The following is a 22366-nucleotide window of genomic DNA, read 5'->3' as shown; positions in this document are numbered from 1 at the left end:
AGACCGATTGACACAAATTACAACATGCAAGAAGAACATGAAAACATGCTTTAAACACCATACTACTAGTTTCACCCACATTAGATTAGAAGACACATATTGTAAGACATGCTGAGACAAACCACATACAAGATAAACTCAACCATACAGAACAAAATGGACTCAAACTGGTTAAGACGGAAAAGCTGAGGCCACAATCAGACAACATGGAGCATTTACCAGTATTGACTACTTCAGCCAAATGTCCATTGGGTACACCAGCAGGAACACCATACCCTAGGAACCACAAGAGTTAAAAATACTGACTCACAAATCCAGTGCGCATTACAATATACATTGCTTATGACCAACATAATAACCAACAAGATCAAAGTGGCAATTGACAAAACATTGGAAAATGACAAACATCGGATAGAGTGAGCAAATGTTTTATTTTAAATAATACAAATGTTCAAACATACAGTGCGCAGTTCTTAACATTTACACAATCTCAGTTTTTAATAGTGAATGCTTACCACCATTTGGTGCTTTAGCTCCTCCATTTGACGCTTTAGTTCCTCCAATGGGTGCACGTGCTCCGACACCTTTAGTATTTTGAGGTTGAGGTGATCCATTTCCATAACCTACAACATTTACCAGTAACATATCAATTTGCTACAGCACAATGAAGAAGATACATGTATTACCTGGGATGGAATCTAAACAAACTTCCAGGGTAGACTTACCATTAGCTCCTTGTCCATTGGACACACCAGCTCCAGCACCATAACCTGGAAATAACAACAAAACAATTACGATTTAGACCTACTGAAAATTCCTAATCGACCTAGTGCAAATTCACCATAATAGTTTTAATGTAGACACTTCCTATTCAACAGATCAGATAGTGCCTTCAGAAAGTATTCACACCCATTTACTTTTTACAGATTTTGTGTTACAACCTGAATTTTAAATAGATTACATTTAGATTTTTGTCACTGGCCTATACACAATACCCCATAAAGTTAAAGCGGAATTTGGTTTTTTGAATTCTTTAAAAATTAATTAAAATTAAAAGCTGAAAAGTGTGCAACCCAACAACTTACATGGACTGTGTGCAATAGTGTTTAACATGATTTTTTTTAAATGACTACCTCATCTCTGTACCCCACACATACAGATAATTGTAAGGTTCCTCAGGCGAGCAGTGAATTTCAAACACAGATTCAACCATAAACACGAGGTATGTTTTCCAATACCTCACAAAGGGTAACTATTGGTAGATGGATAATTTTTTGTTTTATTAAAGCAGACATGGATTTCACCATGAGGTCAATGGTGACTTTAAAACAGTTGCAGAGTTTAATGGCTGTGATAGGAGAAAACTGAGGATGGATCAACAACATTGTAGTTACTCCACAATATTAACCTAATTGACAGAGTGAAGAGAAGGAAGACTGTACAGATACAAATATTCTAAAACATGCATCCTGTTTGCAACAAAGCACTAAAAAAATACTGCAAAAAATGTGGCAAAGCAATTCACTTTTTGTCCTGAATACAAAGTGTTACATTTGGGGCAAATCCAATTACAACACATTATGGAGTACCACTCTCCATATTTTCAAGCATAGTGGTGGCTGCATCACGTTATGGCTATGCTTGTAATCGTTAAGGACTGGGCAGTTTCAGGATAAAAAAAGAAGCAGAATGGAGCTAAGTACAGGCAAAATCCTAGAGGAAAACCTGGTTCAGTCTGTTTTCCACCAGACACCGGGAGAGGAATTCACCTTTCAGCAGGACAATAACCTAAAACACAAGGCCAAATCGACACTGGAGTTGCTTACCAAGAAGACCGTGAATGTTCACGAATGGCCAAGTTACAGTTTTGACATAAATCTACTTGAAAATCTATATGTCGAGACCTGAAAATGGTTGTCTAGCAATGATAAACAACCAATTTCACAGAGCTGGAATATTATTTTAAATAATTGTTGCACAATCTGGGTGTGGAAAGCTCTGAGACTTAACCAGAAAGACTCACAGCTGTAATTGCTGCTAAAGGTGCTTCTACAAAGTATTGATTCAGGGGTGTGAATACTTAGGTAAATTAGATATTTCTGTATTTCCTTTAAAAAAAAAAAAAACATTTAAAGGGTATTATGTGTAGAAAAAATAAATATTGGATACACTTTTCAGGACTTTCAAACACTTTAGCAGGAATTTACCATTAGGTTTAGCTCCATATCTATTGGGTACACCAGCTGAGATCAAATATAGCATTAATATGTCAACAGTTTAGAGGCGACTCCGGGATGCTGGCCTTCTAGGCAGAGTTCCTCTGTCCAATGTCTGTGTTATTTTGCCCATCTTAATCTTTTCTTTTTATTAGCCAGTCTGAGATATGGCTCAAGGCCAGCATCCCGGAGTCGCCTCTTCACTGTTGATGTTGAGACTGGTGTTTTGCGGGTACTATTTAATGAAGCTGCCAGTTGAGGACTTGTGAGCCGTCTGTTTTTCAAACTAGACTCTCTAATGTACTTTTCCTCTTGCTCAGTTGTGCACCGGGGCCTCCCACTCTTTCTATTCTGGTTAGAGCCAGTTTGCGCTGTTCTGTGAAGGGAGTAGTACACAGCGTTGTACAAGATCTTCAGTTTTTGGCAATTTCTCGCATGGAATAGCGTTCATTTCTCAGAACAAGAACAGACTGACGAGTTTCTGGTCATTTTGAGCCTGTAATCGAACCCACAAATGCTGATGCTCCAGATACTCAACTAGTCTAAAGAAGGCCAGTTTTATTGCTTCTTTAAATCAGAACAACAGTTTTCAGCTGTGCTAACATAATCACAAAAGGGTTTTCTAATGATCAATTAGCCTTTTAAAATGACAAACTTGGATTAGCTAACACAATGTGGCATTGGAACACAGGAGTGATGGTTGCTGATAATGGGGCTCTGTTCGCATATGTAGATATTCCATAAAGAAAATAGTTTTCTTAAAATCAGCCGTTTCCAGCTACAATAGTCATTTACAACATTAACAATGTCTACACTATTTCTGATCAATTTGATGTTATTTTAATGGACACATTTTTTTTCTTGTCTTTCAAAAACAAGGACATTTCTAATGTAACCCCAAACTTTTGAACGGAAGTGTATATAATAATATATACTACAATTTTATAATATATGCCATTTAGCAGACACTATTATCCAAAGCGACTTATAGTAATGTGTGCATATATTTTCTTATGGGTGGCTCAAGATTGTTCCATCTAAAACTCTGAAATATCTTTTCAATAACCAAAAATATCATATTTTCAGCAGTATGAAGCAGATGTACAAAACAGAAAGTAAAAAAAAAAAACAGAACTTACAGAAAGGGAAGCATAGAAGTATCACTCATAAAAAGGATCTACCACTTATCAGACTTGCATTAAATGAGAATGACATGTCTATAACTCGCATTTCTATCTGAAATCAGTCGGGTCGTACACGGGTTGGGACGTGTTGTTGATATTTACCTGGTTTGGGTGCCTTTGCCCCACCATTGGGATATCCATACCCTTGGAATCAGAAACAGACAAATGCTTATGTTCTTAGACGGTCATTACAACTGGTTTGATATCAAATGACCATAACTATAGAACAAAAAAGGAATTAATACAACTGAGTAACATTGCAGTCTTACCACTGGGTCTGGGACCATATCCATTGGGTACACCACCATAACCTGAAGTTATCCCCACAGGAAGAATAAATTCAAAACTTTTTTTACTTAAAGATGATTGTGACCGATTTCAAACAAAATTGGGTCCTTGAATGACATGGTTCAACAACAACAATCATAAGATTTAGGAAACTCCGCAAACAGAATTCTAGGGGGGACTTACTATTGGGTTTGGATATTTGTATTAAATATTGGAATAATCTAATATTAGAATCAAGGTCTTTAAACACTTTTTTTGTAAATGCCTTTTATGGTGTCTGATGGAGTATATTTACAATGTTGTTAATATTGAGATTTTTTTATTTATTGGGATTGTCCCGTCTTTCAAGAATCCCTGGACTACATGCAGTTATAAAAACCAGTTCTCATGGTGAACAGTCTCAACAGAAATTTCACTTGGCAATGGCATCTTTAATAGCTGTGATTGTAGCACCAGTGTAGGGGTTTACATTACCATTGGGTTTAGCTCCTTGTCCATTGGGTACACCAGCTCCAGCACTATAACCTAGAAACCACACAAATGTTAACTCAAACCAAATGGTAGTTGTGTCACGTAACCTCTGAAAACATAATACTGATATATGCTAAAACACTAACAATAAACTGACAAACACAGAATTGTTTTATTTGGACTTACCATTGGGTTTGGCACCATGTCCATTTGGCACATCAGCTCCAGCACCATAGCCTATAAATAACACAGTTGTCACAAAAACAACTAGAAAATGACATTTCCTAAAGAAAATGTGTGTGCTTGCATCGTTGTGAAATAGTAGTAGTGGTAGTGACTGCAGTCGTAATGTTAGTAGTAGCAATGGTAGTAATAGGGCTGTTATAGGCCTATGGGTTAATTGTGTGGTGAGCTGTAGTGTGGAGTCTCTATAGTGAGTTAGTATAGTAGGCTAGAGGGAGTACTATGGGTGTGTTCGTAAATTCACTCTGGAGTGCCAGAGTGTGCTCAGAGTGCGCTCTGGGCGTTCATAAATTCAGAGCGTTGTCAGATTGTCCGTTTGTAAATTCAGAGCGTTCCGCTCGCAGAGCGTTTAGAGCGCACACTGGACACTCTGGCTGAGGAGTAGGATTGATTCAAGCGTTGTGACCTCACAACGGCAGTCAAGCACCCAAGCTAACTGGCTAACGTTGGCTAGCTTGCAAGCTACTTCCAGACACAAATGAGAGAACACTTCACTCTGACCATTTTACTTGCCCTAGCAGAGCTAGTTGGGCTGTTTTCATGTTATCCAGCGCGTTGGTGACTAACTGTGCTGCTGGCAACAATTTAATGACAATTTTTTGCCACCATTTACTGACACCGGCCATATTCAGCGGGCATTCGTAAATTAATCAGTCATTCTGCACTCTGGCACACTCAGGTGAGAGCGCTCTGAAATCGGAATAGATAGCCAGAGTGAATTTACAAATGCACCCTATAGCATCATAAGTCTTGAAATGTGTTTTTCAACATTTTGAAAGTTCTGTAGCAGTGATCTCAGTTTAGAATGTTGAAGCCTGCATTCTGCCATTGAAGTGGGAATACAACAAGCTTTATAGATTATACAATTATGAATGGAAGCAAAAAGATGTGTTAAAGCAATCTAAGTTGGGTCAGTCTGCATATTTCAACGTTGGTTCGGTGTTTGTAGCTCAAAAGGATCAAGAGCAGTGGCAAATTCAAAATGTGCTTTTCTGTAGACTATGGATGCAAATTTAAAATGGTACAAATTTAAAATAGTTCTAGTACAAAAAGTACAAATAGTATCAACAATCTTTTGACAAGCAGTTGAGTCAGTCAGCACGTCAGCTTTGGTTTGGTGTTTGTAGCATAAATGGTTCAAGAAAGGTGTCGGATCCAATTTGACCATTGAAGTCTACGGAGCATTTATTGAAAATATAAAATGGTTGGGGTTAAAAGTACAAATAGTATCAACAATATATTTTACAAGCAATCTAAGTTCAGTCAATCTGTACACGTCAACGTTTGGTGTTTTGTTACTTTAACGGTTCAAGAGCAGTGAGGAAAAGCAAAATGTACCAATCATAGCCTATGGAGCTTTTATGTAAATGTAGAATGTTAGTGCAAAAAGTATAAATATATTCAAAAAGCTTTTTAAAACCAATGTTAGTTGAGTTAGTCTACACATTTCAATGTTAGTGTGGTGTTTGTAGAATAAACGGTTGAGCAGTGGCGAATCCAAATACTTCCCAGTAAAGCCTTTAGACCTTTTATGCAAATGTAAAATTGTTATAGTTCAAATTATAAATAGTAACAAAAAGCTGTATATAAGCAATCTATGTTTAGTCAGTCTGCACATTTCAACATTGGTTTGATGTTGATAGCTTAAACAGTTCAATCGGAGATGTCCCCATTTTTGTATTTTCTTTTTTACCATTCAAGTCTATGGCCATTAAAATGCATTGGGATTTATGCAAATATGGTTGTAGTGTGAAAAGTATCATAAGTATCAAGAAGTTTATTTCTAGCAACCTGAAGACAATCAGCTTGTACATTTTGTAGTTGTTTTGGTATTAGTAGCTTTGATGGTTTTGGTTCTACAGGTGGCAGCGGAAGACGACTAATAAATGTCAGATTTCAGCTGTTGTTCTTGCTTTCAGCAAGCACACCTAATTATAATATACTGCTAATTCAACATGAATTATCTAGAATGAACAGAAACAGAGCCAAGGCAGTTTACCATTGGCTTAGCACCATTTCCATTGTACACAGCAGCACCATGTTTCCCTTACTGAACCTCCAAGCATAAGATAATCCTAAAATACTTGGTAAAACACAAAATTAGCTTATAAAGAAAAAAAGGGAGATTTACCTTTGTTTTTTTTACCAACATTTCCATTTGGCACAGCTGCAGGAGCACCATAACCTAGAGATCAGACAGATTCAAACCAACGCACATGGTTGTACCACTTAGGCCAGGGGTTCTCAAAGTGCCCTCAGAACAGCCCACAGAGATGCTGGCCCATGTTGACTCCAATGCTTCCCACAGTTGTGTCAAGTTGGCTGGATGTCCTTTGGGTGGTGGACCATTTTTTATACACACGGGAAACTGTTGAGCATGAAAACCCAGCAACGTTGCAGTTCTTGACGCCTGGCACCTACTACCATACCCCGTTCAAAAGCACTTAAATCTTTGGTCTTGCCCATTCACCCTCTGAATGGCATACACATATAATCCATGTCTCAAGGCTTAAAAATCTTTAAACCTGTCTCCTCCCCTTCATCTACACTGATTGAAGTGGATTTAACAAGTGACATCAATAAGGGATCATAGCTTTCACCTGGTCAGTCTATGTCATGGAAAGAGCAGGTGTCCATAATGTTTTGTACACTCAGTGTATATTTTTTACATGTAATTTTTTAATGAATATTACTAAGAACAGATTAAACACATTTTGGCACAGGGGTTCTTGGAATACGTTTAGAGGGTGTAATACAATGTAATATTATTAATCTACAATTTATGTTCTTAACCTGGGGCAACATGGGTCTGGGAGGCTCACAGGGATATTGGCATCCATAGCACTTCACCAATTATAACCTTTTTAACTCAACGCTTCTTGTATTCACCAATATATATATATATATAAAATATATTAAAAAAATATATATATATATATATATATATAATTATTTTTTTTTTTTTTACATAAATGCACTGTAATTTAAGCTTTAAAAAGTTCTCTCTCTGCCTCATGTCACAATTGAATTGCGGGATGTAACTTTCAAAATACTGAAATTATCTCTGTATGATGCATAGTTTTGATGTCTCCACTATTATTCTAAAATGTAGAAAATAGTAAAAATAAAGAAAAACCCTGGAATGAGCAGGTGTGTCCAAACTTGACTGGAACTGTATGTATATACTGTATTTTAGTCAAGGCCATCCTATTAAAATATTGCTGCACATTTACTATTCTATCCATGTATTCTTCATATATAGTACATATTCTATCCACATTCTGTCCATAATGTCTATACATCCCATTTATATAAAAGTATGTGGACACCCATTTAAATTACTGGATTCGGCTACTTCAGCCACACCCGTTGATAACAGATGTATAAAATCGAGCACAGCCATGCAATCTCCATAGACAAACATTGGCAGTAGAATGGCCTTACTGAAGAGCTCAGTGACTTTTCACGTGGCCCCATCCCTATGGTGAAGCATGGTGGTGGCAGCATGGTGGAGGCTAGTCAGGATCGAGGGAAAGATGAACGTAGCAAAGTACAGAGATCATTGATGAAAACCTGCTCCAGAGTGCTCAGCACCTCAGACTGGGGTGAAGGTTCACCTTCGAACAGGAAAACGACCCTAAGCACACAGCCAAGACAACGCAGGAGTGGCTTCTGCGAATGTCCTTGAGTGGCCAAGCCAGAGCCCAACCCGATCAAACATCTCTGGAGAGACCTGAAAATAGCTGTGCAGGGACGCTCCCGATCCTACCTGACAGAGCTTGAGAGGATCTGCAGAGACGAATGGGAGAAACTTCCCAAATACAGGTGTGCCATGCTTGTACCATCATACCCAAGAAGAGTCGAGGCAGTAATCGCCGCCAAAGGTGCTTCAACAAAGTACTGAGTAAAGGGTCTGAATACTTACGTAAATGTGTCATGTTTTTAACACACATTTTACAAAAAAAGTCTAAAAACATGTTTATGCTTTGTCTATATGGGGTATTGTGTGTAGATTGATGAGGGGAAAAAACTATTTAAACCATTTTTGAATAAGGCTGTAACGTAACAAAATGTGGAAAAAGTAAAGCGGTCTGAATACTTTCCAAATGCACAATATATATATATATATATATATATATATATATATATATATATATATATAGTAACAGTCAAAAGTTTGGACACACCTACTCATTCAAGGGTTTTTCTTATTTTTTTTACTATTTTCTACATTGTAGAATAATAGTGAAGACATCAAAACTATGAAAATGTAATAACCAAAAAAGTGTTAAACAAATCAAAATATATTTTATATATTTCAGATTCCTCAAAGTAGACACCCTTTGCAGCTTTGCACACTCTTGGCATTCTCTCAACCAGTCGGGAGCTTCATGAAATGGGTTTCCATGGCCAAGCAGCCGCAAACAAGCCTAAGATCACCATGTGCAATGCCAAGGGTCGGCTGGAGTGGTGTAAAGCTCGCCGCCATTGGACTTTGGAGCAGTCGAAATGCGATCCAACGGACAAATCTGGGTTTTGCGGATTCCAGGAGAATGCTACCTAGTGCCAACTATAAAGTTTGGTGGAGGAGGAACAATGGTCCCCTTAGTTCCAGTGAAGGGAAATATTAACGCTACAGCATACAATGGCATTCTAGACTATTCTTTGCTTCCAACTTTTGTGGCAACAGTTTGGGAAAGACCCTTTCCTGTTTCAGCAAGACAATGCCGCCATGCACAAAGCGAGGTCCATACAGAAATGGTTTGTTGAGATCGATAAGGAAGAACGTGACTGGCCTGCACAGAGCCCTGACCTCAACCCCATCAAACACCTTTGGGATGAATTGGAACACCGACTACGAGCCAGGCCTAATCGCCCAACATCAGTGCCTGACCTCACTAATGCTCTTTTGGCTGAATGGAAGCAAGTCCCCGCAGCTATGTTCCAACATCTAGTGGAAATCCTTCCCAGAAGAGTGGAGGCTGTTATAGCAGCAAAGGGGGGACCAACTCCATATTAATACCCACGATTTTGGAATAAGATGTTCGACGAGCAGGTGTCCACATACTTTTGGTCATGTAATGTATTTAACTTACCTTAGAAGTGTTTCATTTGCAGGCTGACTAGCATCTATTTTGTTGCAATGTCCCATAAATGTAATGCCCAAATCAAGTTTAAGTATGTACAATACATGTGTCACAGAGACATAATTCAAATGAAAGGCTACAGCTAATCTTTTTTACTTTTACCATGATTGACAAATTATTATTTTGATTCCCATGATTCGATTTACCGCGATTGATCCAAACCCAAACTTCCACACTACAGCGAATTGAGAAATGTGAAGTGCGGCATCCTTCAAACAGTACACAATTATGTGTATAGCCTTACTGAATATCTTAAAACATTCAAACTTGGTAAAACACAACATGTGCATATAAAGAAAAAGGGAGATTTACCATTGGGTTTAACACCTTGTCCATTGGGACCACCGTAACCTACAGAGAGAATCACAAATGGTGTAAATAAACAAAACACTTTTCATATCAACAGCTGAGGAAGACTTCTTCAAACACAATGCTAAGCTTACCCTGCGTGGGTCTTTTTTGGCCTCCTCCATTAGAGTATCCAGCCGAGAGGCCACCACCCAGGCCAAGACCAGCCCTGGCATAGGCACCATTTGGCCTGTAACCTGGTTAGACAATGGACAAGGGTCAAAAGTATACAAGGATACACTATAATATTCAAAATGATTAGGAACATTTTTTCAATAGCTCAGATAGAGTTTTGCATTGACTCACCATTCATTGGCTGTGCGCCATATCCATTACCACCATACCCATTACTGCCATACACTAGAAACACAAATTACAACATTAATAGTTAAAACAAGCATCTATAAAAAGTGAATTCATATACCCATACACAATTTTCAGTTTCTCACTTACCCCCCCTCCTGTTTGCAGCTAGTTGAGGTACCCCCAGACCCTTTCGAGTCCCCATTCCAAGAGAAGCACCTGATACCAAAACAAGAACAAAGGAGCAAATATGCAGTCATTGTGATAAATGATAGATTATTATGCTATAAAGAAATGGTGGGTGGTTAGAGAACACAGTACTTTACCTGCACCAAAAGGTGGTCGGCCGTATCCTTTCATGGGTCCTTTCATGCCAGCTGTGAAACAAATACAATACACAAAACAACATGATGTAACCCAACTCAAACTCCTCCACCATTAAAAACACAGACATGCAGAAGTTATCTTGGAAAAGATGAGGAACGCTACTTAATCATGTAACAAAACTAGCATCCAGTGCTAATGTAAACGTATTAATTTAGTCATGCTGAATGAATATTGGCAATGTATAGGCGGGTTGACAACGTCACGAAAGCGATGCACTCGCTTCAATGGGGCAAAAGACCGTGTGTTGCTGTGATTCCGATGGCCAGATAGTTAGCAACATTGACAAGAAACTGCCATGTGGGGAATCGTAAGTGGCTCGTTTCAGATAGTTTAACGTTGTTCTTGATACGATGTCTTGTTTTGAGGTGTTTCGACTAATTTCATGTCAATGCTAATATTAGTTAAATTCGCTAGCTAACCAACAACTAACAATGTATTTGAGAAACATTGTGCAAATGTATTTATGCTTTCCATAAACATTGGGGACAAAATAAAGTTGACCTGTTGTCAACAATCTAAGCCAACCCAGTCTGTTTTGCCGCATAGCTGCGCAAGTTTCGGTTTCGTTGCTAAACAACCAACCCATCTATATGCCAATTTTAGTTGTACAGACTCTGAAGTACAACACATAAGTACAACACACACACCATTTGGATTTGGCGCACCATGTCCATTGGGTGCACCAGCTGCAGCTCCTTGACCTAGAGGTTTCAGGTAAATGACACCAAACAACTTATTTTTATAAATTGATATTTAAACAATATTATAAAATTCTATTGATATTTAAGCACACTTTACAAAATGAATTTAGGCGAACCATTGCGCTTAGCTCCTTGTCCGTTGGGCACAGCAGCTGGAGCAGCACCGTAACCTATAAATACATTATTAAACGTAACGGAACCTGAAACAATCGTTCACAGACGGTTTGGGAACAAGTAATCATTTGTCATTGTGAACAGTCTCAATGAAAATTTACTTGGCAAAGACATCATTATGAGCTATGATTGTGGCACCAATATAAGAGCTTACGATACCATTGGGTTTAGCTCCTTGTCCATTGCCATTAGGCACACCGGCACCATAACCTGGAAATAAAATAGTTGTCACAACAAAACAATTATCATATACTGCAAATTCACCATGAATGATCTATATATGGACAGAAACAAAGCCAAGGAGGTTTACCATTGGCCTTAGCACCATTTCCATTAGGCACAGCTGCAGGAGCACCATAACCTAGAGATAAGACAGATGTTAATTCAAATAAATTAAATGGTACTTGTGCCACTTACTGAACCTCTGAATACCAATATAATTACTAAAACACTAAATTGATACTCAAAGAAAAAAAATGATTTACCTTTTGATTTTTGACCATTTCCATTGGGTACAGCAGCTGGAGCACTATAGCCTGCAACAGGGACGTCAGTGTTACAGAAAAAGCATGATTGTACCAGATAAACAAATACATCTGATATGGCATAGTACAGATAAGGGGATCATTTGCCATTGTGTTTAGCATCATTTCCATTGGGCACAGCTGCAGAAGCAGCATAACCTAGAGATCAGACAGTTGTTAACTCAAACCACATGGTAGTTGTGTGACTTACTGAACCTCTGAAAACAAAATATGAATATACTTGCTATAGCCTAAGACTAAATGGCATACAAAGACAATTGTTTACCACTAGGCTTTGCACCATTTCCATTAGGCACAGCTGCAGGAGCGCCATAACCTAGAGATAAGACAGATGTTAACTCAAACAAACCATATGCTACATCTGTCACTTACTGAACCTCTGAAAACCTAGTGCCAATATAATTACTAAAACACAAAATTGATACTCAAAAGAGAAAAAAAAGATGTGATTAACCTTTTGACTTTTGACCATAGGGTACAGCAGCTGGAGCACCATATCCTTCAACAGGGATGTCAAAGTGTTACAGAAAATGCATGATTGTACCAGATCTCAACAAATAAATCCGATATGACATAGTACAGATAAGTGGGTAATTTACCATTGGGTTTAGCACCATTTTCATTGGACACAGCTGCAGGAGCACCATAATAACCTAGAGATAAAACAGATTAAAACCAATGGTCAAAGTTGTATCACTTACTGAATCCCTGAAAAAGTACTAATGCAGACTACTTGCTTTAATACAAATAATTGGCATGAAAGAAAAAAGGGAGATTAACCATTGAGTTTGGCACCATTTCCATTGGACACAGCTGCAGGAGCACCGTAACCTATATAAATCATACAAACATTGCATGTAGATTAAATCGCTGCACTCCACAGGTGTAAACCCTCCATATGTAATTTAGCTATTGAATAAACTCAACTCTCATGGAACAACATGTCACACCCCACCAACCCTGCTGTACATACAGGGGGGCAAAAAAGTATTTAGTCAGCCACCAATTGTGCAAGTTCTCCCACTTAAAAAGATGAGAGAGGCCTGTAATTTTCATCATAGGTACACGTCAACTATGACAGACAAAATGAGAAAAAAAATCCAGAAAATCACATTGTAGGATTGTTAATGAATTTATTTGCAAATTATGGTGGAAAATAAGTATTTGGTCAATAACAAAAGTTTATCTCAATACTTTGTTATATACCCTTTGTTGGCAATGACACAGGTCAAACGTTTTCTGTAAGTCTTCACAAGGTTTTCACACACTGTTGCTGGTATTTTGGCCCATTCCTCCATGCAGATCTCCTCTAGAGCAGTGATGTTTTGGGGCTGTCGCTGGGCAACACGGACTTTCAACTCCCTCCAAAGATTTTCTATGGGGTTGAGATCTGCAGACTGGCTAGGCCACTCCAGGACCTTGAAATGCTTCTTACGAAGCCACTCCTTCGTTGCCCGGGCGGTGTGTTTGGGATCATTGTCATGCTGAAAGATCCAGCCACGTTTCATCTTCAATGCCCTTGCTGATGGAAGGAGGTTTTCACTCAAAATCTCATGATACATGGCCCCATTCATTCTTTCCTTTACACGGATCAGTCGTCCTGGTCCCTTTGCAGAAAAACTGCCCCAAAGCATGATGTTTCCACCCCCATGCTTCACAGTAGGTATGGTGTTCTTTTGATGCAACTCAGCATTCTTTGTCCTCCAAACACGACGAGTTGAGTTTTTACCAAAAAGTTATATTTTGGTTTCATCTGACCATATGACATTCTCCCAATCCTATTCTGGATCATCCAAATTCTCTCTAGCAAACTTCAGACGGGCCTGGACATGTACTGGCTTAAGCAAGGGGACACGTCTGGCACTGCAGGATTTGAGTCCCTGGCGGCGTAGTGTGTTACTGATGGTAGGCTTTGTTACTTTGGTCCCAGCTCTCTGCAGGTCATTCACTAGGTCCACCCGTGTGGTTCTGGGATTTCTGCTCACCATTCTTGTGATCATTTTGACCCCACGGGGTGAGGTCTTGCGTGGAGCCCCAGATCGAGGGATTTCTTCAAACCAAGCTGCTTACCTATTGCAGATTCAGTCTTCCCAGCCTGGTGCAGGTCTACAATTTTGTTTCTGGTGTCCTTTGACAGCTCTTTGGTCTTGGCCATAGTGGAGTTTGGAGTGTGACTGTTTGAGGTTGTGGACAGGTGTCTTTTATACTGATAACAAGTTCAAACAGGTGCCATTAATACAGGTAACGAGTGGAGGACAGAGGAGCCTCTTAAAGAAGAAGTTACAGGTCTGTGAGAGCCAGAAATCTTGCTTGTTTGTAGGTGACCAAATACTTATTTTCCACCATAATTTGCAAATAAATTCATAAAAAATCCTACAATGTGATTTTCTGGATTTTTTTTCTCATTTTGTCTGTCATAGTTGACGTGTACCTATGATGAAAATTACAGGCCTCTCTCATCTTTTTAAGTGGGAGAACTGGCACAATTGGTGGCTGACTAAATACTTTTTTGCCCCACTGTACACTGATAAGAGGTCATCAATTCAACACCAACCAAAACATGTTTTCCCAACTGTAGTATTGTGCAAGAAACATAATGTAAACAGAGAAACACAGTGCAAAGTGAGTATTTACCATTGGGTTTGGCACTGTTTCCATTGGGCACCCCAGCTCCAGCACTGTAACCTAAAGAACACCCAGGTGTTACCAACATATACTATGTAACATATGAAAATTACGAACACACAAAATGTTAGCATTGGCATTACAGGTATAAAAGTTATACATGGCGTTATGGTTCGTTCCACCAAATGAGTATTTTTGGGGTAGTGTAACCTAAAAAAAGGTTTTATTTCACCTAATTTTGACATTATCATAAAGATCACATGTACAACTTAATAAAAAACACATGGTCCCATTTCAAGAGGTTAAATGAAAACATGACTATTGTAACAGGGTTGACTGTAAAAGGGTTGACGATTTCATCTTAAAATCAGCCATAAATCCCCTTGTGACAGGGGGAATGGAAGCTTGTTGGGTGCAACAGGGAGGGGCAACTGAATGCAAGCTTCACAAAAAATAAATAATTCTAAAACATTTGTAGCCTATATATGGTTAACATCTTATGCTCGACCCACTCAGTTTTCCACCACAAAATGTCAGAAAATGGCCCAAAAGAGTAGAACCAGCTCATCTGCTTTTACACTATGATTTGACTATTAGATGTACAATATTATTTTTTTTATATATATTTAAAAAGGAAGAGTTTCACCATATCCTGAGGGGGAATTGTCATGCCCTCTTCACAACTGTGTTGGTGTGATTGGACCATGATAGGTCCTTAGTGATGTGGACACCGAGGAACTTGACGCTCTTGACCCGCTCCACTACAGCCCCGTAGATGTAAATGGGGGTTGTTCGGCACTCCGTTTCCTGTAGTCCAAGATAAGCTATTTTGTATTGCCCACATTGAGGGTGAGGTTATTGTCCTGGCACCACACTGCCAGATCTCTGACCACCTCCCTATAGGCTGTCTCATCGTCGGTGATCAGCCCTACCTCCGCCGAGTCGTCGGCAAACTTAATGATGGTGTTGTAGTCGTGTGCGGCCACACAGTCGTGGGTGAACAGGGAGTCCAAGAGGAGACTGAGCACGCACCACTGAGAGGCCCCAAGTGTTGAGGATCAGCATGGCAGATGTGTTATTGCCTTACCTCACCACCTGGGGGCGGCTCGTCAGGAAGTCCAGGATCCAGTTGCAGAGGGAGGTGTTCAGTCCCAGGGTCCTTAGCTTAGTGATGACCTTGGAGGGCACTATGGTGTTGAACGTGGAGCTGTAGTCAATGAACAACATTCTCACAGAGGTGTTCCTTTTCTACAGGTGGGAAAGAGCAGTGTGGAGTGCAATAGAGATTGAGTCATCTATGAATCTGTTGGGGAGGTATGCGAATTGGAGTGGGTCCAGGGTGTCTAGGATGATGGTGTTAATGTGAGCCATGAGCAGCCTTTCAAAGCACTTCATGGCTACAGATGTGAGTGCTACGGGTCGGTAGTCATTTAGGCAGGTTACGTTGGTGTTCTTAGGCACTTAAAATGAGGGACAGACTTTTCATGTGATTAGATGAATAACTAATCACATTAAATAAATAATAATCTTCAGAAATGACTGTCAAAGCAACAAAATAACGAAGGCTTTACAATGAGAATTGGGAGAAATGTTGGGGTTAAGTGGGTTCAAATCTTCAGAGAAATAACAGGGTAAACAGTGGAACATGTCAAAATGCAGAATTTTGGCACTTTAGCAAGTCTTCATTCATATGCAAAATCTGATTTCTTTAATGTTTCCATGTGGTATACAGTATATTAAAGGGAACTTCCTTTAATATTCAATATTGGTGCACAATTTCTACTTAAAATTTCAAAGGGACACAAAGGGTATTCATTTGGTGGAATGACCCTTATGCTGATTTGACAATGTTTACAAGACAATGATTAGGACATGACACCTACTGGTCAATAGTCAAGCATTCAAGTTGTTGATATACAGTAGGATGTAAACTCTTAGGCTGCGTTTACACAAGCAGCCCATTCTGATCTTTTGCCCAATTATTGGCAAAACACTGATCTGATTGGTCAAAAGAGCAGTAAAAAGTAGTAGTAAAAATATATCAGAAAAGGGCGGCCTGTGTGCCTTAAAAAACACACACACAAAATAGGGTGGATTTACCATTGGGTTTAGCCCCCTGTCCATTGGGCAGTCCACCTCAAGCACCATAAACTTCAATTGGGATCATACAGTGTTATACCAAGCATGATTATACAACGTTGTTTATATAACGTTGTCCGACAAAATAAAGCAGATTCACAATGTCAAACAAATCATACCGTTAGGTTTATCCCCCCTCCCGAGTGACGCGGCGGTCTAAGGCACTGCATCTCAGTGCTAGAAGTGTCACTACAGGTTCGATTCCAGGCTGGATCACAACCAGCCGTGATTGAAAGTCCCATAGGGTGGAACACAATTGGCCCAGCGTCGTCCGCGTTAGGATTTGGCCGGAGAAGGCCATCGTTGTAAATAAGAATTTGTTCTTAACTGACTTGCCTAGTTAAATATCCTACAATTAGTATGGCAACTGTTATTACCATTAGACCTAGGTTTCAAATACTTTAAAATAGTTTCAAACACTTTGTTTGAGCTTGTCTGGCTTAATGCACCAATAGAATTGTCAAAAAATTGCAAACCCTGCACTCCAGGGAGACTCAAGAAAATGTTTAAAGTATTTGAAATGATTTGACCTAGGTCAGACTACCATACCAGTTATCACACATTTACCCTAATGCACAGACCAAGTAGGCCACAGCAACCTCTTCACACAACTTACCATTTCCCTTGTATCCATATCCATTGGATGGCATCAACATCCTTCCAACACCCCCACCATTTCCTGAAATGGGAAAATAAAAGGTTTTAAGATAAAGCATAAAGATCTCAAATAGCCTAAGTTGAATTGAGTTGGGTTCAGGGCCACGTCCATCGGGCACAACAGCTGCCAGTGCCAGTCTATATCCTACAATTGGGAATCACAAATTACATCAGCAAAAATGTAAAAGCTGTCACATTTTGACAGTGATGTAATCTCACATTAACTAATCAACATGACATTTGGAGAAACTGATTGGCTACTTTTTAATGATGAAAATGTATGTTAAATATAAAAACTATGACATTCCTGTGTGAGTCTGCATTTTGCAGATCATTTAAGGGAAATGAGTTCCATTGACACTAGAGGGAAATCCCTCAATACAGGGACTGTGTACAAGTAGTAAAATCTATTTTCTCACAGTGAGATGTCAAATTTAGACTGTCGCTGCCACCAAAGCTTAGCTGCCTTTGATTTCAAGAAAGAGAACCAGTGGAAAAGGAATATATGGTTGTTTCGCACGATCACAAGAGAACTTGAGGGCCACAGCAATGCACTTAAGAGTTGCATAGCAAGCATCACTCAGATGTTTGTCTTTCTTCAATTTGACATGATCATTTGAAATGTGACAGGTAAACACCAGCTTTTGCTAGAGATTTCTCTCTTCTTTGCCTTCTCCGTCTTCTTCATTCAGGCATGAGGACTGGACCGTTTCATGAAGTAATACTAGTTCCATCTTTCAACAAAATGACATTTAATTGTGTAGAAAATACTTTTAGTAATACTAATTGTAATTACTATTTCGATACCACTTAACACACAGCAGTTCAAAGTGCTTTGCACACACAACATTTTTTGAAAATATTACAATTTGTAAATGTACAATAAACACTTAAATGGGCAATCTGTCGAACAATAACAATGTCACCCTGCCACTGATTTGGTAAATAGCTGAGGGATCGGGCTGGAGAAATTGAACCACTCTCAAACTCATGGCCAGAGCTATGGATATAGGGTCTAACCATCCATGATAAAGATGATAGTTTTAACCATGTTTTAAGGCTATACAGTGTTTGTTTACGTTTACAATGTTCAAACAAAAGGAGTAAAACAAGCTCATATATTGAGTTCTGATGGGGAATGACAGTTGAACATAGTTATATTCTTCAAGAATCAATGGGTATATGTATATATATATAGAAACAGGTGAAGACAACATACAGTGAAACTATCAATGAGTAAAATATAAAGATAAAAGGTTAGATAAAACCCACGCCAAGTAATCAATACTGTATACTATATTTACTGTGTACATGCCAATCAATTAAAGGTCATCTATTAAAAGTTTCAAAATAGATTTAAAAGACAGACTTTGCCCGGTTAACACCCTTCTTGCAATCATAGGTAATAATGAATAAATGAAAGAAGGCCTATGCAAACGCCACCATCTCAAACTTAATTCATACTTTTGAACAGAGCTACAGTATCTGGCATCATAAAAAAAAAATCCTTACATTGAATGTTGTCTTGACTTTCAGAATAATATATTGCATAGAAACATACACTGCATGTGCCCAGCATAATATTTTCAAAATTCATCTCCAGCGCCAAAAGGAACACCTATGTGAGAATGCTATTCATTGACTACAGCTCAGCGTTAACCACCATAGTGCCCTCAAAGCTCATCAATAAGCTAAGGACCCTGGGACTAAACACCGGCCCCCAGATGGTAAGGGTAGGTAACAACACATCCGCCACGCTGATCCTCAACACAGGGGCCCCTCAGGGGTGCGTGCTCAGTCCCCTCCTGTACTCCCTGTTCACTCAAGACTGCACGGCTAGGCATGACTCCAATACCATCATTAAGTTTGCCAATGACAACAGTGGTAGGCCTGATCACCGACAACGATGTGACAGCCTATAGGGAGGAGGTTGGAGACCTGGCTGTGTGGTGTTAGGACAACAACCTCTCCCTCAACGTGATCAAGACAAAGGAGATGATTGTGGACTACTGGAAAAAGAGGACCGAGCACACCCCCATTCTCATCGACGGGGCTGCAGTGGAGCAGGTTGAGAGCTTCAAGTTCCTTGGTGTGCACATCAGAAACAAACTAACATGGTCCAAGCACACCAAGACAGTCGTGAAGAGGGCATGACAAAACCTATTCCCCCTCAGGAGACTGAAAAGACTTGGCATGGGTCTTCAGATCCTCAAAAGGTTCTACAGCTGCACCATCGAGGGCATCCTGACTGGTTGCATCACTGCCTGGTATGGCAACTGCTCGGCCTCCGACCGCAAGACACTACAGAGGGTAGTCCGAACCGCCCAGTACATCACTGGGGCCAAGCTTCCTGCCATCCAGGACCTCTATACCAGGCGGTGTCAGAGGAAGGCCCTTCAAATTGTCAAAGACTCCAGCCACCCTAGTCACAGACTGTTCTCTAAGCTACCGCACGGCAAGTGGTACCGGAGCACCAGGTCTAGGTCCAAGAGGCTTCTAAACAGCTTCTACCCCAAAGCCATAAGTCTCCTGAACACCTAATCAAAAGGCTACCCTGGCTATTTGCATTGCCCCCCCTCCCCCTCTTTTACACCGCTGCTAATCTGTTATCATCTATGCATAGTCACTTAAATAACTCTACCTACATGTACATATTACCTCAACTAACCGGTGCCCCCACACATTGACTCTGTACCGGTACCCCCCTGTATATAGTCTCGCTATTGCTATTTTACTGCTGCTCTTTAATTACTTGTTACTTTTATTTCTTATTCTTATCCATATATTTTTTAACTGCATTGTTGATTAAGGTCTCGTCAGTAAGCATTTCACTGTAAGGTCTACATCTGTTGTATTCGGCACATGTGATTTGATATTGTTTGCAGACTCAAGCCGTATTTGAATCCCCATGCAGCATACCACCCATCTCCAAGTGTTTCAATACGCATGCCTAGTTTTGTATGGTAATCTAAACAATGGTGCATCTCACATCAGATCTTAGAGGGCACACATCCAGAATGTTTTATACATGTACTGTAGGTGTCTGGCTCCTTAAAAACCAATCTAAGTTTTTTTTAAATGGTACAAATGGTAATTAACTGCTCCAAGTGAAACTGACATGTTTGCCTTCAAACAAATGGAAAAGACCTTTACAACAGGCTAGGTTGAAGATCGTATTTTGACCTAGATAACAAGTGTAATGCCTTATAATATGGTCATAACACATAAAAAGACTTGTCAAGTATCTATAAACTCCCTTTGTTATCATCATCTTGATCCTCTAATGATCCTGAGTTTTATTATCAACCATTTTGAGTCTGTTGGAAAACTGCCACATAGAAAGACATGATATATTTTTCAAATTTGCTTTTTAAAAGTTGATGTGTGAGGGTAATACAAGTAGTACTGTATACCGAGTTTAATGTTGCATAAACGTGTACAGTATAATTCCCTATGAATGAGCAATGAGTAGCAACAGGTAGATTTACTTTACAGCTGTTTACTTGAACTGAACCACAGAAACCAATATGTCCACATCTTAAGAATTGTATTGGAGTGACAAGTATACCCACAAATAGCCAAAAGGTAGCTATGGGGGGCTTACACAAACATAAAACCGAGACAACCACCTCAGCGCCAACTGCTACTGAGCCACAGCATCATAACTGCTGGCCACATGTCTTGACGCTCATAACTCAAAAGCTGTGGGTCATGGAGCGTCGTACCTTCTCATAGCAGACATACCACTGACAAACTACTGACTTCATGAAATTCTTCAAAGAAAGATTTTATTCCAGTAAATGTTTACAATTTAACTATCAGCAACTATATACTAATCTAAATGATCAAAATGCCACCATAAAAATGTAAGACTAGCTCCACCATTTTCCCTGCATACTGACATCCAAGGTAACAAATCAATATTACGCCCAATACAATATTTGCAATTGAAGGTGCAATTCAAGACTCTGTGCAAGAATGTTCAATAAATAAATAAAAAGGAATGTTTAAGAATCAAAAAAATTGAAGAAAGATTTGTAACCAATTACATTTCCTTAAGGTCTTCAACTACAGCTATTCCCTGTGCCAGTGCATTCTAAACTCAAGGGTAGCACTTACATATTGCCATCTGTGAGTATCTCTCAGAGGATTGTCAGGTTGGCATCATGTAGATACTTTCATCCAAAGCAACTTACAGACCTGGCAACATTAACAGTGTCACATACTGTATGTGGCCCCTCCAGGAATTGAACCCACAACCCTGGTGTTACCAGCACTATGCTCCAATCTACTTAGCCATCAAAACCACTGATACGTCTGAGAAATATGTGACAGACCCTTTCTCTTTCCACAACTCTTCCACTTACCATTGTTCTTAAGGTGTGCACTATGCGCCAGCCAAAGGACCAGCAAAGTCCGTAGAAGTAGCCATCCCAACATGGTGGAGACCCAACAGAATAAAAAAGCCAAAAGAGAGAGAGACACCAGCAGAAAAGGGAATGCAGCTGCTCTACTGTTGGCATATCCTGTGCATGTGAGGGCTTCATATACACTCTTGTTTCAAGTGCCCCTCCTCTCATCAGCTCTCTGGCTTTGGACATTCCCATTTTGGAGATGCTCCTCCCTTTTCTAGGAAACACGACAGCCCCACAATCCAATTCCTTGGCCATGGTGTACACACTTGGACACTTAAAGTACATTAACACTTAGACTAAGAGAAGGGGGTTCACCAAATAGGACAGTGACTGATGGGCTCCACATGGTGAATCACCAAGGTTGGATACATGGGAAAAAGAAGCCAACACAGTGCACTTAAACCAAAGCAGTTGCTTAGCACTGACTTGTGGGCAATCAGCCTTAGTAAGCTTGTCTTAACAATGTTTACAATTGGACAAAAAAAGCAAGCCAAATTTGTAAACTGTACCTTTGTAAAAATGA

At 39.5% G+C, this 22366-nt stretch overlaps 1 protein-coding gene across 25 annotated transcripts in view; it reads right to left on the bottom strand.

The window, feature by feature from the left end:
* Positions 1 to 21968, bottom strand: part of cmn (calymmin) — an 84445-nt gene extending 62477 nt beyond the window's left edge. For 5 of the 25 annotated variants that reach the window (XM_014158571.2, XM_014158586.2, XM_014158585.2 and 2 more), the window contains exons 1-25: positions 21796 to 21966; positions 17388 to 17450; positions 14642 to 14692; positions 12788 to 12838; positions 12607 to 12660; positions 12462 to 12506; positions 12273 to 12323; positions 11948 to 11998; positions 11773 to 11823; positions 11622 to 11672; positions 11405 to 11488; positions 11235 to 11288; positions 10527 to 10577; positions 10351 to 10419; positions 10204 to 10257; positions 9993 to 10094; positions 9862 to 9900; positions 6534 to 6587; positions 4346 to 4396; positions 4163 to 4213; positions 3670 to 3711; positions 3503 to 3544; positions 726 to 770; positions 516 to 623; positions 220 to 276 (exon numbers count right to left, since the gene is read on the bottom strand). In XM_014158571.2, the coding sequence (XP_014014046.1) occupies positions 220 to 276; positions 516 to 623; positions 726 to 770; positions 3503 to 3544; positions 3670 to 3711; positions 4163 to 4213; positions 4346 to 4396; positions 6534 to 6587; positions 9862 to 9900; positions 9993 to 10094; positions 10204 to 10257; positions 10351 to 10419; positions 10527 to 10577; positions 11235 to 11288; positions 11405 to 11488; positions 11622 to 11672; positions 11773 to 11823; positions 11948 to 11998; positions 12273 to 12323; positions 12462 to 12506; positions 12607 to 12660; positions 12788 to 12838; positions 14642 to 14692; positions 17388 to 17450; positions 21796 to 21868 (1444 nt within the window). In that variant the 5' untranslated portion in view covers positions 21869 to 21966. Of the gene's footprint in view, positions 1 to 219; positions 277 to 515; positions 624 to 725; positions 771 to 3502; positions 3545 to 3669; positions 3712 to 4162; positions 4214 to 4345; positions 4397 to 6533; positions 6588 to 9861; positions 9901 to 9992; positions 10095 to 10203; positions 10258 to 10350; positions 10420 to 10526; positions 10578 to 11234; positions 11289 to 11404; positions 11489 to 11621; positions 11673 to 11772; positions 11824 to 11947; positions 11999 to 12272; positions 12324 to 12461; positions 12507 to 12606; positions 12661 to 12787; positions 12839 to 14641; positions 14693 to 17387; positions 17451 to 21795 lie in introns of all 25 variants that reach the window. The other 20 variants (XM_014158569.2, XM_014158575.2, XM_014158578.2 and 17 more) reach the window with 11 other exon arrangements.
* Positions 21969 to 22366: the final 398 nt, after the last annotated feature.

This window comes from Salmo salar, chromosome ssa19, assembly GCF_905237065.1.
Source record: "Salmo salar chromosome ssa19, Ssal_v3.1, whole genome shotgun sequence".
Taxonomy (NCBI): domain Eukaryota; kingdom Metazoa; phylum Chordata; class Actinopteri; order Salmoniformes; family Salmonidae; genus Salmo; species Salmo salar.
The sequence above is the reverse complement of the archived record's forward strand: the minus strand, read 5'-3'. Positions and strand labels throughout refer to the sequence as shown.